A 20,048-nucleotide genomic window follows, 5' to 3' on the forward strand; every position below is an offset into this window, starting at 1 on the left:
GAGTACCTCTCTCCTAGAAAATTGGTCAAACTGAGTTGAATATCTTAAATACCTTAAAAGATGGGTGTAACCCACTATACCTAAACAAGGTTACCAGGGATATTTACACAGACACAGACTCTACACAGAAATAAGTCAGAGCTCAGACATTAAGCTAAACATAATAATACTCATAATTCTTATTACAAAGCATTATTGGAAGCAACTTCAAAAAGATCTCAGTGAAATCTACTTTCATTTGTAAACCTAGACTAACAAGCTAATAAGATAGTAAATTCATAGCTTATGTATTACACCCATTTCTGTGTTTTAGAATTCCTTTAATCATTGTCAAATTTATGAGTAATTCCTTTAAACTTTGGGACTGTGTACTTCTACTTAAATAATAATGTAATATATGCTTTATTTTTTAAACCAAAAAATCTTGCACTTATGTCCTCCACCCCAAAAATGACTAACCAGATTTCACTTCTCAAAACTGTAGGTTTTGTTGGTGTTTCATCATTATAACTTGCATAATATTTGAACTTTCATAATATCTAAAGAAAAACTGTTGAAATCTGTTATTTTTGGTGGGGGGGACTCTAAAAATGGCTGTATAAAAGGGCTGGTTTGGCTTCTGTAAATGACTAACAAAGGGTCCTCATTGATTCGTTGTTACCAATGCAGTCAAGATATCACAAGAGACCACAAAAATTCCAAAGCTGTCACCATCTAAAAGGACTGAAATCTAGAATGCAAATGGTTGTAAAAAACTTCTTAGTTGTGCTTTTGGTATGTTCTTTCACCCTAGCTCAAAGTAAAGGTAAGGTACTTTACCTACTTAATCTTAACTTTTGTGTTGTTTAGATATATATTAGATGAGCTCATTTGGATTGCTTTTAAAATTACAGCATTAATTATAACAACCTTACATGTACAAACTGCCCTTAATAGCCCTTAATAGTAATTGCGCACAGAATATCAGGGTGTTGGATCATTTGATGATCACCAAATGACCTGCGAAGTACAAATTAATACCCTGTCAATCATTTTGGTTATAATTACATGACAATGTGGTTTGCAGATTAAAAAAATATATAAACAGACCATTTTTATTTTCACATTATTTTGGTGATGACACACACTCACACATCATTTGGCTCTTTGTGTCAAAATTTTACATGCATATCACTTAACATGCATATCAGAAATCCCATGCTGAATACACTGTTTATTTTGTTTATTTCAACAATGATCATGCTTGTCCTTTTAAACGGCCTTTTAAAAATGCTTCCAGCATAAGACAACTTCAGATTTTGTCAAAGAAAATTCAATCACCATCAGATCAACTGCTTGACATTTGAATACTATATAGAATGTTAGTAAAGTTCTTCAATTGCTTGCTTACATCTTTGTACAAAAACATGCATTCATTTTCTTTGTAACCTAATACAAAATATGTGAGCCTTTAGTTACTACACAGTGCACGTAAGTCACGTAGCAGTGCTCCTGAATAGCAAGCTAAACATCTCCTCTCTTAGATTCCGTGGGTGCTGTTGGACCATAAAGAGCTGTTTTCTTTGAGTGTTGCTCATTCACACCTATAAGTGCCAAGGTTTGGGGAGGGAGGGGTGTGCTATCAAATTAGAAATGATCAAATTATCAAACTATTTTTAAAAATTACCAAATTACAATGATCAAATTGTCAAATTATAATTATCAAGTTACCTCACTTGCTTTGTATGCTCACCCACTAAATTAGGGAGGGCAATGCACACAGCAAAACATCGCTTGTGCGCTCTAGCCAGATAAGCTGTAGCGCATGCATGTGACACTGTTTGGCAAAACTGATGCAGTCATGCATATTTTTTAGTAAATAATTTGATTACCAATACTGTTGGACATCATGAAAAGGAAGAGCCTTATTTTAGCTAAAGTTTATGTGTAATTATTGGGTGCAGTTATGAGCTGGAAGCTGAGAGTGACGGTTCAGTGGCTTCTAGCATGGGTTATGATGTTTGCATTGCAAATCACTGCATGTTTCCGTTCAATGCTGGAAAAATTCATAATCCTGCTAAAAAGTATAAATAAACTATAAATGAGCATCTTAGGTATATATGAACATTTGTGCATTAGAGAAAGCATACTATTTCTTTACAGCATTATAGCATTTATAGTATTACAGTATTTCCCCAGTATAACATTTTAGCTTAATAGCAATGATGCTAATAGCGATGATGATAATATCATTTAGCCTTTAATAATGAAGGTATAATGTAGCTAATATTGTCAATCATTGTTGTGATATTTAGAAAAGAAAAATCTTGAGTATTGGTTGTATAGTCCCTGATGACTTTTTGCACATGTGGAGAGATTTTGGGGCACTTTGAAGATGTCTAGGTGACTGTTATGGAAAGATGGATGTATGTGTGTGTATGTGTTCCAGAACCACTGCCAGGATTTCCACCCTGACTGAGACTCCCCCCTGTTCCTTGCCAGGTTTCCCAACCAAGTGTGTAGACTATTTAAAGGCCCCTCCCAGAAGAGGGAGGAGAGAGAAAGGAGGCTGTGTGTTAGTTTGGAGTTGTTTTGCTGAATTGAAAATTTATATGATGTTTTGTGTATGACCTTGTTTTTCCCCATTTTTGGACTTTGCCTTTGGCTTCGCCCCTCCTGCTTCGGTAGTTGTGTGTGTGTATATATATATATATATATATATATATATATATATATATATATATATATATATATATAGATAGATAGATAGATAGATAGATAGATAGATAGATAGATAGATAGATAGATAGATACTACAAATTAAGCATTTTTATTGAATTATTATGCTTAAATTTACATGCACAAGAACCAGATGTGAATTGCATAGGACAAATATGCCAAAGATGAAATTGATGAATAATAGTACTCTCAGTGAATTTTGCATGCACTGCTTGTATGATGAAATTTGATTTTATGCAGCTTTGATGAATAAGTGCCAGTATATTTTGAGACCATTTTATCACAATAAAGCAAAATCCATTTGCATGAGTTTAAACAATATTAGTAAATTTGATCTCATATGCCATCAAATGATTGGCAAGTTGCTTGGTAAAAGTGTACCTGAAAATTATTCAGGACTCAATGTTACCAAACTGACTAGGAAATCATATACAAAAAAAAATCAAAGCACTCAGCAGGCAATGAGAGTTAGCATTCGGGGTGGTAGAGAAAATCAGACGATGATCTTTCCTGACACCAACAAGGTATACAACAAAGCAGTTGCCTTGAGAACAACTAAAAACATTAAGTCTGTGGTCTTCTTTTATCCTTGTTCTTATCTCATAGAGACAGATCCATCCTTCAATCTTATCTTCTATTCCTTAGGATGGTAATCAGCCAGAGGGGAGGTGATGACTCTCTGTTAGGAAGGGGAAAAAACAATAATAATGAATGTGCACTTAACTGCACATAAGCTTTGGCATTGTCTGTCTTGTTGTCTCCTGCTATAGTAACTAAAACAGTAACTAATATTAACACCCTTAACAAAGTTTGCTGGTGTACAATTTTTTTCTTTGTTCAAGTTTACTGTTGTACAATTTGTTTTCCTTTATTTCCTTCACTAAGTTTTTGCCCTCCTAATAATAAAGATTTGAACATGTCTATGGATGGATGAATAATGAATGAAATGAAAGAATAAAATGTGCCAATTTGTAGAGAATTTTCTCAGAGCTCAAACTCCATAAGAGGTATAATACATGTTCAGGAGTTCACAGTGTGCTGAACATTGAGGAGGTTTATTGTTAAGTGTGAATTAGGCAGTTTGATATCAACATAATGGATTTAAATTATGGTGTGTTAAATATCACCCCAAAAATATACAGTTGTGGCCAATTTGAAGTCGCACAACAGTGTTGTAATGAACTGTATGATTACTTACTGATATCCCAATCAAGGTCTACTGCATTATTTTAGCCATGAAATCTAGTTACTCTTTCCATTTTAAAATAGAATTAAAAACTTTCATGTGTTTACACTTGCATTTCCACATCATCCTTTCTTCAAACATTCATTTAAAAATATTTACCATATTACTTTTAATTGTTAAAGAATAAATTCTCAAGAAGTAAACAACCAGCAGAACTTAGAATTGTTTGAAATAGAATTTTAAAAAGATTGTCAACTGTTTCAGTTTGAAATAGAATTTTAAAAGATTGTCAACTGTTTCATATTTGTCCTGTTTTTACATTATAGTTGCAAAAGGAGCATGTGGTAAGCTCACTTTGACCAATGGATTCATACAGTATTCCAAAGACCATGATGGAGCCCAGCGTGCTTCCTATTCATGTGACACTGGTTACAAAGCATTTGATGAAAAGTGGTGGGGAGTAGTAACCTGCCAACAGGGGGTTTGGAGTCATCAGCCACAGTGTATACGTGAGTCACTTTAACTGTTCAGAGAACTAATTTCAGCAGCATATGGTGCTGTCATAAGAGGAATGGTTCATTACTGGTTTCATGGTTTGGGATTCCTTCTTGACAGGAAAGAATGAGTGTGGTTCTCTTCCCAATGTTAAGCATGGAAAACAAATTCAAATAAACGAAGCTCATCAAGGTGGCCAACGGTTAAAAATCGAATGTGATTTTGGCTACAAATCCAGACCGTCTTCCATCAGATGTTTGAATGGCCAGTGGGAGACATCAGTCTGTGAACGTAAGCCATGTTTGTATATGAGTTCAGACCTATAAAAGACTGAAAGACTTTTGGGCCTCTTGTGTGATGGCAGTAGCTATTAACTGATGGTTTGTGACATACAATAGAGCATATTCCTTGTGATGTCTTAAATCAGCTGACATTGGAATATAAGTAAATATAATGCAGAAAGCATATTACTTTTCATTATGGCTTGCAGAAAAAAATGACATTCTGAAAGCAAAATCTTCATTACATTTCCCTGTTGTTTCCTGATCTTTGATGAAAATTAATTAGCAAGGAATGACCTTTTCAAGAATTACATGCTGAAATTGTGTCAAAAGTGAATCTACCCTGTCTTGAAATGCAAGCTCTGTCTCTTCATTGCTTTTCACTGTGCAGGGCTTTCAATGCATCCAAAAAACGTAGGCGTGGTTGAAAATGCTCTTGCATGTGAATGTTGCCTGTGAATGTTAACATTAATTTTTTTTTAATTTAATTTAAAATCATTTAATGTATTTAATGCTAATTAAAGATCACTTAGAATGTGCTGCAAGACAAGCTGTTTGCAGAGACAGCAGGGTGGCAGTCAGGGAAAAGTGCATCATCATATAGTAAACTTCACACCTCTATGGCAGAAGTAGCATCTAGCACTAGGCTGTCTGAAAATGGTTATGGAGCTATATTGTTAATATATATATAACTGATGCATGTTGACATAGTAACTGAGTAAATAGCTAAGAAGCTAGGTAATATTACTTGGAGTGCTGCTTGGTAGAGAGTACTGCTTCTTAGCTTCTTCTTCTGTGGAGATACTAAGTCAATGATAGTGCAAGTGCACCTTTTCATGACTTTTTAAGAGCTTCTCTTAGCACCTGTGCCAGTCATTGCATTGTTCATGAGGGAGGATACATAAGCACAACGAAATAAACAACAACAAATAAAATTTATTATTTACACCAGCAGTATGTATAACATTTGTTAAATATTGTTATACAGAGATAGAATTCTGTGTGTGTTAGGGAGAGAGTTTGTGAATACGGAGAAAAGTGTTTTGTGGTATGTAAGGTGCTATGGAATTGAGTATGGATTTCAGTGTACCTGCTTTTTCAGTGGTGTTCATTTGGAGGCATGATTACTGCAGAACATTAATGACAAGGGTCCAGATTGAGTCATATTGTGTGGTTCTATTTTTGATAGTAGTAGATATTTTTCGATTGATTTATGATCCATTACTGATTTTTTCCCTTGAGTAATGGTGTTTGTTGATTTTTAGTTCATGAAGATATTTTTATTCATGATGGTTAGAGCTATCATTACAGTGGTGGTTTCTTTTGTCATATCGATTGCTGATGTGTCTCCTGAAAGTCATAGTTCTGAGGATAGGGGAATTGTGATGTTTAAGTGAAGAGTTAACAGATCAGTTTTTTCCAAAAGTGTTAGTGAAGTTAAAATCTGTGGTGTGCTGTGTACAGTGTGAACATATTTGGTGAATACCATTTTAAACATGTGTTGTCTAATATAGCATATTCTGTGGATGCTTTATATTGTAGAAGTTGTAGAGTAGTTGTGATCATACAGAAATTATTTCTGCATGTTTTTGTCCAGACAATGATAGATTATCTTCCCATTCTTTGGTTGTTTTCCATTGTTTGTTTCCCCATATTGTGACAATAGGGCACAGATGTAATACTCCCCATGAAGTAGAAAATGCAATCATCACCTCTTACAGTACAGACCAGGAATTGGAGCAATCAGTGACATTTAAATGTAAAGAAGGTCTTGAACTGCACGGGCATGACACAATTTCCTGTATTAACTCAAAATGGGAGCAAACACCAACATGTAAACGTAAGTAAAATACAAGGAAAAAGTATTCTTCTTTAGATATGATTTTATTTTTAGTATTATTAAAGTATATCCATTACGAATATCCTATATACTGAGTAAAACATGTAAGAGTTACTGAAATTGACTGTCAGTGTTGTTTATGTTAGCATTTCAATGCCCAAATCCCGACCAGAAAATAGAGAATGGTGTTTTGATGACAAGTGACCATGACAACAAGGGATATTGGGAAGGAGACAAAGTAGAATACAAATGTAATGACGGTTTTCGGTTTCCTGGAGAGAATATAGCTAACTGTACACAGAGAGAATGGAGTTACCCAAAGTGTGAAAGTGAGTAATCTTTAAGTATTTCAGCATTTTCTACAAACCATACATGGATAAAAACCAATGCTGCATTTTTGACTGCAGTCTACAGTGTGAAGGGGAAGAAATTATTAAATTATTAGGGATAATTATGATAGACTCTTTAATCCTTTTCAACACTTTTGAAATGTTGTTCTTTCTTTTTTTCCCATAGAATTTAATATGTTGTTTTACTATATTTCATTACATTTGAATTCAGCACATTTGAAACCAGAACACAACTGTTTATCAGCCCATTCCTCTTCTTGGCTGTTACTTGGCATATCTAATCTTTTTTGTTTTGTTGTATATTTAATTTTGTTTTCATGGTAGCATCACCAACCATTAGTCTTGACCAAGACACTGAAATTCCATTGAATGAGACAAACCAACATGGTGATAAATTGTTGGGTCAAGAAAACAGCACAGTCGCATGTAATGGACAAAGCCAGACAGACTCAGGCTGTGAAGGTATGCAGCTTCTCAATGTTTAGAAATTATATTGCAAAAATACTACTGCCCCAAAGATTTTTTTTTTTTAACCAAACAGCATTAGCTCTACTGACTGGGTCAAAAGATAATTTCCCAAAATAATTGTAGCGTTAAGATTACTTCTTAAAATGAGCCAATGTCGGTGAACTGTACTTTTCAAAATTTGAGAGAGGTGGCTGTATGTGGATACAACTGTAAGGGGGACTGGGCTACTGGTGCGTGGAGAATGATTGAGGAGTGTAGCCCGGTTTCGGTCTCAAACACTGCATAAGCTCTCATTCAGTAGAGTATCCATATATCCCCTGGATCAAAATTGCTAGCATAACTGTTGAACATCTTATCATGGTCACATGGTCTCACTCATCAAAGTTGGCTGTCATCCTTTACCACTTAAAATATGTCTCACCTATAAATACAACTTAAAATATTTCTCACTCACAAATATGTCATCCTTTATCACTTTGCTTCAGTGGCAAACCTGATACCTGATGTATGTATTCTTTGTGTATTGAGCGATGGTGGTTCAAGTTGAACCGTACTAGAAGTTCGAAGGCTGCATGGTGCAGAACTCATATTTGTGGAAGGGAAGGGAGCTTGGAAGAAGGTGTTTTGAGAATGATGCCAAGCAATTTAAGGGAAGTAGTGGGCCTATGGTCTTTATCGGGGAAAGCAAGATGCCAATGTGGCAGCAGACTGATGACAACATGAAGGGTCCATGGCAGGTAGGGAAAAGGGAAAGATTATGGTAAGAATGTCATTGAGGAGGTGGAGGATGACATTCAAAACAATTCATTATGGGAATAACTAAAGCTGTTCTTGCAGCCAAATGTGAGGTGCACAGAGAACTAAAAGGCTCCCTCCCAGCAATCACTGAAAAGTTTATGGAAATCAGGGAAGACAGGGAGGACCTTGGAAGCAAAGTATTTGATAAGCCATTCCTTGTCCCAGCAAGCTTGATGATGAAAAAAAGACATGATTGACACTCACACTGTACACAGAGAAGGTGGAGCTGGTAGCGTATTACCAGCTTATTACCAGTTTATAGAGGGCTTGGAGAAGCCATGAGGAGCAGAGAAGGGTTACAACCCTCCTCATCAAAAGAAAATAAATCTAAAGACTAGACAATCCTCTTCCCCTGTTTAAACAGGAAGCTCCTCCACTTCAGGATCCAGGCCATCCCATTTTGATCAAAACAACAATACATAGAAATCAAGACATATTGGAGAAAGTCAAGACAGTGATTGGTGGGGATGAGTAGAAAAAAAATGAGAAGAGGATCTTAAATGCTCTCATAACAGAATACTTCCACAGGTACAATCACCCGTATGATCCCACAAGAATCTTCCTTTTGGTGATCAAATGGCTCTAGGGCAGATAATCACATACTAGAATCATGACAGCTAAATGCTGTAAAAATAAATGTGATGTAGAAGAAGAAGACGGTTGTAACAGGATGAAAGTAGTAGGAGACACATTCAAATAGGCTTCCATGCCATTGCTGCATAAAGGCATACAACTTAATATTTGCTTGTTACAATAGAGCTGAAACCAATAACGTGTGGACAAGTGCACCTACATGGGTTATGTAAGGCCCATTTTAAAACCAAAGGGAGTCTCTTGACTATACCAATGTGGGAATTTCTCAAACAGAATATTGTTTTACCTCAGGACCTTCAATAAGCAGCAAGAACATCAGGTTCATTTATTGTAAGTAGAAAGGGAACAACCATATTTCTTGGAACTACACAAAACCCCCAGAAATAGAGCAGAAGCTTTACATTTATTATAACTAGAACTCCATTGTTAATGGAGTTCTAGTGTAAATAGCAAATCGATTTAAAATTGTAATCCAATAGAAAAAAGTCAGAGGCAGCAAGCTGGTGAGAAGGGGGAGGAGGAGTGTCCCAGACGGCATGCTCCCCAAATACATGCTCATGTTGCACGCAACACACACGTGCACTGTGAAACAATAAAGGGAAAACAAACAAACACAAGAAAACAAAAAAAGAACAGCAGTTAAAATCAATGCAAATATATACCATTGTCAAAAAAAATCTAAAAATATATATAAATACCATTGTCATAAAAGCCCAGTCATGATAATTTAAATAAATGACAGTGACTACTAAATGAATGAAAAAAAAGATGAGGACAAGATAGTAGAGACTACAACATACTTGCAAGCTACAGAAACCAATAGGTAGATCAATTTTCTCTGATTACTCAATCATTATAAGGATCAAACCAAAGCAGTGCATCACTATCTTATTTTCTATTGAGTAGATCTAAATTCTGAGACTTCTGGCAACAGCTTGGTTCTGGCATTTATTTATTTATCAAGGACGCTTTACAGACATATCATCTTTTTACAATCACTCACACACTGATGAGAAGCGACAGCCAATTTACACACACCGTACTCTCTATCGGAAACCACAGCCCCCTGGGGGGCTGCACTGGATGCAGGGGAAGGTAATGAGGTTAGAACCAGAACAGAGCACCAACAATCACTGAACATATGTGCACTTATTCACACACACACATACATGTATACACACTGGTCACATTCATACTGGACAATTTAGAGTATCCAGTCAACGTAACCTCCATGTTTTTGGACTGTGGGAGGAAACCAGAGACCATAAGGGAAACCCACTCAGACACAGGGAGAACATAGAAACTCCACCCAGTTAGAGACTCAAACACAAATCCCTAGCACTGAGAGGCAAACAGGCTAACCACCAAGCCGTCCAAATGCTGGAACCCCCCCCCACAAAAAAAAACAAAACAACAACCATACAATTAATTATTGCAAATGTTATGTGAAGAAAAAGAGTAATCAAATACATTTGTATAATAAAAATGTTTTATTATATGCTGAATTTGTGTCAAAAGTGAATCTACCCTGCCTGGAAATGCAAACTCTGTCTCTTTATTGCTTTTCACTGTGCAGGGCTTTCAATGCATCCAATGCATAGTTATTGACTTGAATCTTACTGTTATGTTGATTATATTTATGAGAGGTTTAACCTTTTTTTTTTTTTTTTTTCTTTTGTCTATAACAGAAGTTACCTGCGTGCTTGAGTTTGGCATACCTGGACTGCATAGTACATCTCCAAGTGGAAAAAATATATTTAAGCCTGGAGAAAGCTTAACACTTACTTGCAGAAAAGATCACTGGATATTGGGAACAAGACTAAGCTCACAAATAATTAAATGCAAAGACAATGGTGAATGGGAAAGGTCACCGATATGTAATGGTAAAATAGCTAAAATATAAAAACAGAAATATAAACACAAAAATATTCTTTTTGCTACAGTTTTAACATGTATCAAAACATATCTTTGCAGAAATTACCTGTAATGTTCCCCATGATGAGAATTTGGCGCATCCTTTCTACTACTTTTCTGGTGATAAAAAACTGGGGGACACAAAGTTTTATGAGTGTAATTACAATTATCGAAAAACAGCTTCATACGCTACATGTACAATCGACGGCTGGAGCCCAAGAACACTGTGTACAAGTACGTGCTCCTTTTGGATTCATTAGCAAGTCAATAATAAGCATGTGTATACATGTATATAATGAATCAGTCTTTTGATTATTTTACAGAGATGACTTGTCCTGAACCAGAGATTGCACATGCAGAGATACTGAGACCTAAAGATACTTACACAATAGGTGACAGAATTACGATACAGTGTTTTCCTGGATATGAACCAGTTAGTTCTTTTGTCATCACTTGTAAAAGGCAGCAGAAATGGGAAAATATGAAACGCTGTACTCGTAAGTATCTGTTTGTTAATCATTTGAACAAATCATGTCAGTATGTAATCCCACACGATAGTATGCGCTGAACATTTGTCGTTCCTAAATCCTCAGTCAGATAGTTTTAAACATTCAAATAGAAAATAAAGATGCAGACTTAAGAATTAGTAGAAGAGAATATTGGGTCCTGTCCTTTATTGCAGGTTAACTTTAACAAGCATCATTGAGGCACCCTTTGGAGAATGTCTAACAATCAAACAAAGAACCCACATTTTTATACATTTGTCAGAAGTGATTATGTATTCACCCTGCCTTTTTTACAAACTAGTGTTAGCATTTGTCACCATTACATCCAAACCATACATTAGCCAACATATTCACCCAGACCAGTTTGAACCCATTACCACCACATTCCAAGAGAAGACTTCTCTTGACCTTATCCTAAAGAAGATTGTTTTTCTATATGGTCCTGGGCCTGGTGGAGAGATCATGTATCTTACCCTGAGGTCCACCAAAGCCTACCCAGGATCCTTTGCTGAAGCCTGCAGAGGCCTCTACAGAGACCTCTGCCCTGTACGTAAATCATTCTGAAAGGACACAGAATCTCGATACTCTCTTATGTCTTATATTATTAATATGTCTAATGCAATGTTAGGCCTCTTTTCCCTGTAAACACTCTTTTTATTACCTTACACTACAGAACAGTGTTCACGACTAACAGTTATGATTGTAGACAGAGTGGCCTTTATTCATAGGACTGCACTGAATATGCTGAAGTGGTGTTATTTAGACATATTTAAAAGAAAATACTGCATAAAACTATATAAAAGCATTGACAGTAATATCATAAGTAGACTAACACACCTGTCCAGATCAGCATTGCAGGTTGGTCTATCATCTTCTGTTTCTTTGATTTATAAAATCTCAAAGTATACACATTAAACAGCATGTTATATGTTAAATAGACTTTCAACGAGAAAGGCTACATGTAAGCTAAATGAACATATTTTTCTATTTAAGTTTTAGCAGTTCTAACTGGTGATTGAATCTTACTACCTGTCAGTTCCTGCTATAGTCCAGTGCTCCAAGCAGTTGAAGAGAGCGGAGATTTTTAAAACTTTCCATATAAAACCCATTTCTGTTTCATGTAAAAGTGGTGGAGGCATCACCCCAGTACTTTGAAAAGTGGCGGAACAAATGTTCGCATATCCTCATTCTTGAAGCAGCCTTGCCTGAATAATATATTAACTATTTCAGGTCTAAAATAGTGAAACTGGCGAATGATACCGAAACAAGAGGTGATTAGAGTGTAACTGATTAATCATCTTCAGCTGCATAGAAAGTAAGACATTACTGACATCAATGAAGGTAAAGATAATGATTATCTAACTACAAATTAAGCATTTTTATTGAATTATTATGCTTAAATTTACATGCACAAGAACCAGATGTGAATTGGATAGGACAAATATGCCAAAGATGAAATTGATGAATAATAGTACTCTCAGTGAATTTTGCATGCACTGCTTGTATGATGAAATTTGATTTTATGCAGCTTTGATGAATAATTGCCAGTATATTTTGAGACCATTTTATCACAATAAAGCAAAATCCGTTTGCATGAGTTTAAACAATATTAGTAAATTTGATCTCATATGCCATCAAATGATTGGCAAGTTGCTTGGTAAAAGTGTACCTGCAAATTATTCAGGACTCAATGTTACCAAACTGACTAGGAAATCATATGCAAAAAAAATCAAAGCACTCAGCAGGCAATGAGAGTTAGCATTCGGGGTGGTAGAGAAAATCAGACGATGATTTTTTCTGACACCAACAAGATATGCAACAAAGCAGTTGCCTTGAGAACAACTAAAAACATTAAGTCTGTGGTCTTCTTTTATCCTTGTTCTTATCTCATAGAGACAGATCCATCCTTCAATCTTATCTTCTATTCCTTAGGATGGTAATCAGCCAGAGGGGAGGTGATGACTCTCTGTTAGGAAGGGGAAAAAAACAATAATAATGAATGTGCACTTAACTGCACATAAGCTTTGGCATTGTCTGTCTTGTTGTCTCCTGCTATAGTAACTAAAACAGTAACTAATATTAACACCCTTAACAAAGTTTGCTGGTGTACAATTTTTTTCTTTGTTCAAGTTTACTGTTGTACAATTTGTTTTCCTTTATTTCCTTCACTAAGTTTTTGCCCTCCTAATAATAAAGATTTGAACATGTCTATGGATGGATAAATAATGAATGAAATGAAAGAATAAAATGTGCCAATTTGTAGAGAATTTTCTCAGAGCTCAAACTCCATAAGAGGTATAATACATGTTCAGGAGTTCACAGTGTGCTGAACATTGAGGAGGTTTATTGTTAAGTGTGAATTAGGCAGTTTGATATCAACATAATGGATTTAAATTATGGTGTGTTAAATATCACCCCAAAAATATACAGTTGTGGCCAATTTGAAGTCGCACAACAGTGTTGTAATGAACTGTATGATTACTTACTGATATCCCAATCAAGGTCTACTGCATTATTTTAGCCATACTCTGATACAGTTTTGCATTTCTTATCCATGAACACTTTGTAAGATTGAGAAATATTCATTCAAAATTACAATGTCAAAGGCAACGAGAAGTCTCATATTTGCCAGCTTGGCATAAACTTTTATTATGAACTGTGCTGCAGTTTCCATAGAAAATTATGTCCCTGCACTGAAGTGAATATTGTGCACAAAATTATTTCTAAAAGTCTTGTCTGTCTACTGGGAAGTCAAATTAACTCTAATCGAATCTGTTGAAAAGCTGCCTTTGGTATAGGTCTTTCTTAACAGCATTCATCTTGTTTACATAATAGTCTACATTGAGGTTAGAGACTGCTAGATGGTTATCAGACTCTACCAATTCATAAACTGTGGGATATAGTGATAATGTTTGGATGTTACAAAAAAAAAAGCTCAAAACCTACCTCTTCTCTGTATGTGTATGAGTATTACACTGACTGTTTTTTTTCCAGTCATGTTTGGCTCCTTAGTTTATTGAGAAATATAACTTAACAGATGTTATGGGACTTGTCATGTATATTGTGTAAAGTGTGAATTGCTAGTATAAATTGTAGGTTAAAATCTTTACAACATGATTACTTTTACGCAGAGATGCTCTAATATCTTAATACCATAACCTAAAGACCATATGAGTTAACACCTCAACCCTAGAACTTTACAGCACAGAGCTGATGCAATGAAATCTAGTTACTCTTTCCATTTTAAAATAGAATTAAAAACTTCCGTGTGTTTACACTTGCATTTCCACATCATCCTTTCTTCAAACATTCATTTAAAAATATTTACCATATTACTTTTAATTGTTAAAGAATAAATTCTCAAGAAGTAAACAACCAGCAGAACTTAGAATTGTTTGAAATAGAATTTTAAAAAGATTGTCAACTGTTTCAGTTTGAAATAGAATTTTAAAAAGATTGTCAACTGTTTCATATTTGTCCTGTTTTTACATTATAGTTGCAAAAGGAGCATGTGGTAAGCTCACTTTGACCAATGGATTCATACAGTATTCCAAAGACCATGATGGAGCCCAACGTGCTTCCTATTCATGTGACACTGGTTACAAAGCATTTGATGAAAAGTGGTGGGGAGTAGTAACCTGCCAACAGGGGGTTTGGAGTCATCAGCCACAGTGTATACGTGAGTGACTTTAACTGTTCAGAGAACTAATTTCAGCAGCATATGGTGCTGTCATAAGAGGAATGGTTCATTACTGGTTTCATGGTTTGGGATTCCTTCTTGACAGGAAAGAATGAGTGTGGTTCTCTTCCCAATGTTAAGCATGGAAAGCAAATTCAAATAAACGAAGCTCATCAAGATGGCCAACGGTTAAAAATCGAATGTGATTTTGGCTACAAATCCAGACCGTCTTCCATCAGATGTTTGAATGGCCAGTGGGAGACATCAGTCTGTGAACGTAAGCCATGTTTGTATATGAGTTCAGACCTTTAAAAGACTGAAAGACTTTTGGGCCTCTTGTGTGATGGCAGTAGCTATTAACTGATGGTTTGTGACATACAATAGAGCATATTCCTTGTGATGTCTTAAATCAGCTGACATTGGAATATAAGTAAATATAATGCAGAAAGCATATTACTTTTCATTATGGCTTGCAGAAAAAAATGACATTCTGAAAGCAAAATCTTCATTACATTTCCCTGTTGTTTCCTGATCTCTTTGATGAAAATTAATTAGCAAGGAATGACCTTTTCAAGAATTACATGCTGAAATTGTGTCAAAAGTGAATCTACCCTGTCTTGAAATGCAAACTCTGTCTCTTCATTGCAATTCACTGTGCAGGGCTTTCAATGTATCAAAAAAAAAACAAAAAAAACAATGGTGAACATATTGCTTTTATTCAATTTATAACCCTCTTCCAAAAATAGGTGTGGTTGAACATGATGTCAGAAGCTCTTGCATGAAGTTACCTGTGAATGCTAACTTAATTTTTTAATCTAATTTTAATTCACTAAATGTCATTTAATTTAATGCTAATTAAAGATAACTTATAATGTGCTGCAAGACAACCTGTTTGCAGAGACGGCAGAGTGGCAGTCAGGTAAAAGTGCATCAACATATAGTAAACTTAGCACCTCCAGGACAGAAGTAGCATCTAGCAATTTCAAAATAATTGATCTAATTAACTTCCTCTGAGTAGTTTAATAGTTTTGAGTAAGTTATCTAGCTAGGCTATCTGAAAAGTGTTATGGTGTTATATTATTAATATATATAACTGAGTGCATAGCTAAGAATCTAGGTAATATTAATTGGAGTGCTACTTGGCGCTGTTTCTTTTTCAACGAGATACTAAGCCAACTACGCGATAATGATTATTTAAAGCTTCCCTTAGCACCTATGCCAGTCGTTGTATCCTGGACATACTAACTAAACTGATCTTGGATCAGAATCTGCAAGTATTGTATTTCATAGTTTTCACTGCTACAGTTGCTTTAAGATGAGGAACAGAATCTGCACCACATTTGTTCATCAGTTCATGAGGATAATTTTCTTGGTGATGGTTAGAGCTATCAGTAGTACACTGGTTTCTTTTGTCATATCAATTGCTGATGTGTACAATGTGAAAAGATTTGGTGAATCGCATTTTTAATATTTTGTCTAATATAGCATATTCTGTGGATGCTTTGATATTTTATAAGTTGTAGAGTAGTTGTTGTGATCATACAGAAATTATTTCTTCATGTTTTGTCCAGTCATTGATAGATCTTCCCATTCTTTGGTTGTTTTCCACTCTTTGTTTCCTCTTAATGTGGCAATAGGGCTCAGATGTGATACTCCCCCTAAAGTTGAAAATGCAATCATCACCTCTCACAGTACAGAGCTGGAAATGGAGCAATCAGTGACATTTAAATGTGGAGAAGGTTTTGAATTGCATGGACATGACACAATTTTGTGTATCAACTCAAAATGGGAGCAAACACCAACATGTAAACGTGAGTGGAAAACAAGGAAAAAATTATTCTTTAGATTCTTTAGTTACTTGACATATCTAATCTATTTTGTTTTGTTGTATATTTCATTGTTTTCGTGGTTGAATCATCACCCATTATTCTTGACCAAGACACTGTAGTGGAAGCAGCAGCCCCTGCTGGTACTGCAGCCCCTGCTGGTACCTGAGGTACCCCAACACCCCTTGCATAAGGCCTTCTTATCAAGATGCTCTGGAATACCAGTCTCTGCCCTACTGACTGACCAGACCTTCAACCCACTGGTAACACCCACTCTGGGAGGCCTCTTTACAACACCAGAATTCTTTTGTCTCTGCTAAAAGGGCACTCCTTTCCCTTATCAGGTCTCCAAAACCAATCTGTAAAGAAGGGTTATTACTCCGACAGGACACATGGCCCAAGACTTTACGACCCCAGATCTTGACTGAGGAAAGGCCATAATGTACCCTGCTTTGAATTTAGGGATGAGTTTACAACCTGGAATACTTATAAGATCAATAGTAAGAAAAACTTATAAAGCACATATTCTTGAAGGATTAGGGAATTTGACCTTTCCCCTCTGAAAGGCCTTCTCGCGAGCATTGCAGTGAGGCCAAAACCATATTCATAATCTCTTTTTTTTATATGTAATAGGATTTCTTTGATTGCGTGAACTATGAATCCACAGCTCCCCTCGGAGACAATATCAGACTCCCCCATCTGGATTTATTAAGCACATATGGCCAAAAGTGCACTGATATATACATAACAGTCTCAGCATGCTCAATTCTGAGTGAAATCTAAATAGCTATCATCACTGAACTGTTATGAAACCCACTCTCTCTAAATTTATAACTTTTCTTATGTTATTTCATTCATGAAATTATTACATCCATGTCTTAACCCTATTTTTGTAATGTTTGCATATTAACCTTTATACATGTATTACTTAGTGACTACGTCTTCATCTCAAGTATAACAGACAGAGGAACATTATTTGAATGATTAATACTAGTACAGTACAATACGTGTGTAATAATCATACTCTGTATCTTTCTCTATCGCTCTTTTCTATGCTCTTCTATCTTCCTACGTGTCTCCACGTAGTGTGATTCTTGAAATGTAACTGCTTTCCTATATATAATTATGTGCTTTATATTGCTTATAAGAATGTCTTCAAACTATCTATACATATTTGGACTAAAGGGCACAGGTGAATTAAGGAGACTGATCCTGCCTGTTATAGATTAAAAGAAATATATCTCATAAGCAAGTATCATTACATAGTTGTTTTATTCCCCTCTTTCTCTTCTTTTTTGTTACATTTTTTGATCACCCACGAAAGCCATTGACGAGACAAAGAAGCATGAATATGCATGAGCATACATTGGGATAATGCCCTTCGAGACCCCTCCCACAAGTCAGGGTTATAAACATGGACATTCAATAACAAAGGTTAGAGTTAAAAGTTAAGAAAAAAGTTGGATCCAGAAAAGAAGAAGTTGGAACCTCTCATGAGAAGGATTAAGTACTTAGAATAGTGTCTTATTTTATGTCCGTCTTATAACTAGTGTGTTAAAATCTCCTACTGTAGTCTCCTACTACAATTTCTTAGAACTAATATAAGTACATGTTTACTGATTTTCAGCTGTCTACATGCAACTGTTTGCCAGAAATCCCACACTGAATACATCATGTTTTTTGGTTAATTTCCACAACAATCATGCCAGTCCTTTTAAATGTCCTTTAAAAACATGCTTTCAGTATAAGATAACTTCAGATTTTGTCATAGAAAATTCAATTACCATCAAAGCAACTGCGTGACAATTTTAAATAGTATATAGAATGCTAATAAACTTCTTTATTTGCTTGCTCACATCTTTGTACACATCATGTCTTCGTAACCTAACACAAAATATGTAAGTCTTAGTTACCACAAAATGCACATTACTCATGTAGCAGTGTTCCTGAATAGAAAGATACTTACATTCCGTGCTTGCTGTTGGGCCATAAAGAGCTATTTTCTTTGAGTGACGCTCATTCACGTCTATGAGTACAAGGGAAGGAGAGAGGGGTGCTATCAAATTGTTTCCAGGTGCACTCTGTGTGATTGGCAGCTGTTTCAACAAATAGAGTACGTTTAGACAAAAATGTAGACACCTCACTTGCCTTATATGGTCACCCACTGAGTGATCTACAGCTATGTGCACAGCAAAACATCGCTTTTGCGTTCTAATCAGATAAAGTGTTGAACATGCCTGTGACACTGTTTGGTGAAACTGATGCAGTCATGGCTACAGGCCAGTGGTAGCGCAATAGTTGAGGTATGTGATTAGTAATCAGGAGGTTACTGGTTCAAGTTACCAGTGTTGGGCCCTTGAGCCCTTAACCCTCAATTGCTCAAGTTGTATTCAGTCATAATTGTAAGTTGCTTTGGATAAAAGCTTCAGCTAAATGTAAAATGTTGCTTTAAGTGAATAATTTGATCGCCAACACTTTTGGACGTCATGGAAAGGAAGAGGTTTATTTTAGCTGAAGTTTATGTGGAGATGTTTGTGTTCAGTTATAAGCCAAGTGGCCTCTAGCATGGACTAGCTATGATGCTTGCGTCACAAATCATTGTTTCCATTCACTGCTGGAAAAAGTAGTAATCCTGCTATAAATGAATCGTGCTATAAGTTTAAATGAGGAAACATATTATTTCTTTACTGTTATCACATCATTTACAGCATTACGGTATTTTCCCCAGCATAACCTTTTATCATAAAAGCAATGAAGCTAATATTTGTTAGTCTTTAACAATGAAGCTATAATAAATCTAATATTGTGTTTTAGTAAGTTGTTGAACATGCTATTATGTTTTAGCAAAAAAAAAAAAAAAAAGGGTTACACACTCGATGTATAGTGACTGAAGACTTTGTACGCCTTTGGAGAGGTTTTGGGGCACTTTAGAGATATCTAGGACACCTAGTGGAAAATACTGTGTAGCTCCTGAATAATTTCATTTATATGCTCAAAATTGTTCATTTAATTTGACAAGACCCTGGTGAATCAGGAAATATAGAACATTACTGAAAATGAATCTCCAGCATCCAAATACACTGCAAAAATAAACTGCAAAAATAACTTTTTGTTTTTTGACATTTCCTTCTGTATTAGATGAGCTCAAATTGAACCTAAACGGTGGGGAGAAAAGCTTGGATGTGAATGAATGTCTTGGCCCAAGTGTCTATTTCAATTTGAAACCTGAATAATTGTGCTATATGTACTGTAGCTTCCTCTAGCTCACCTGCAGTTAAGTCACGAACACAAGGCGTTCTTGATTACAGGCATATATTTTGCACATCCATGCCTTCAAGCATGCCTCCAAACATGCCATGAGAACTATATAAATAAAATGAATAAATCATAATG

General features: G+C 35.6%; 1 protein-coding gene across 5 annotated transcripts; it reads left to right on the forward strand.

The window, feature by feature from the left end:
• The first annotated feature begins 650 nt into the window (after positions 1-650).
• On the forward strand, positions 651-19,776 carry LOC145653863 (complement factor H-like). 5 transcript variants are annotated; one of them, XR_014120109.1, is made up of 14 exons: positions 651-805; positions 4,231-4,413; positions 4,520-4,690; positions 6,347-6,520; positions 6,667-6,849; positions 7,195-7,332; positions 10,419-10,613; positions 10,705-10,878; positions 10,968-11,141; positions 14,647-14,829; positions 14,936-15,106; positions 16,467-16,640; positions 16,769-16,918; positions 17,000-19,750. XR_014120109.1 is itself a non-coding variant. In XM_081708452.1 (13 exons), the coding sequence occupies exons 1-13, from the start codon at positions 664-666 to the stop codon at positions 16,822-16,824; spliced, it is 2,118 nt and encodes a 705-aa protein (XP_081564578.1). In that variant the 5' UTR covers positions 651-663; the 3' UTR covers positions 16,825-19,750. The 5 variants fall into 5 exon arrangements, 3 of the variants coding, with proteins under 3 accessions (XP_081564578.1, XP_081564579.1, XP_081564580.1); XR_014120110.1 differs by having other exon boundaries at positions 17,980-19,739; XM_081708452.1 differs by having other exon boundaries at positions 16,769-19,750.
• The last annotated feature ends 272 nt before the right edge of the window (positions 19,777-20,048 follow it).

This window comes from Electrophorus electricus, chromosome 26 (assembly GCF_041902795.1).
Source record: "Electrophorus electricus isolate QZ-2024a chromosome 26, ASM4190279v1, whole genome shotgun sequence".
In the NCBI taxonomy this organism is placed as follows: domain Eukaryota; kingdom Metazoa; phylum Chordata; class Actinopteri; order Gymnotiformes; family Gymnotidae; genus Electrophorus; species Electrophorus electricus.

Excerpts from the sequence above, each read along its gene's own strand:
- LOC145653863 (XM_081708452.1), top strand. The coding sequence starts at position 664 with ATGCAGTCAAGATATCACAAGAGACCACAAAAATTCCAAAGCTGTCAC. Across the intron at positions 7,333-10,418 it reads GACAGACTCAGGCTGTGAAG|AAGTTACCTGCGTGCTTGAG; the intron begins GTATGCAGCTTC and ends TGTCTATAACAG. Across the intron at positions 15,107-16,466 it reads GGAGACATCAGTCTGTGAAC|GGCTCAGATGTGATACTCCC; the intron begins GTAAGCCATGTT and ends ATGTGGCAATAG.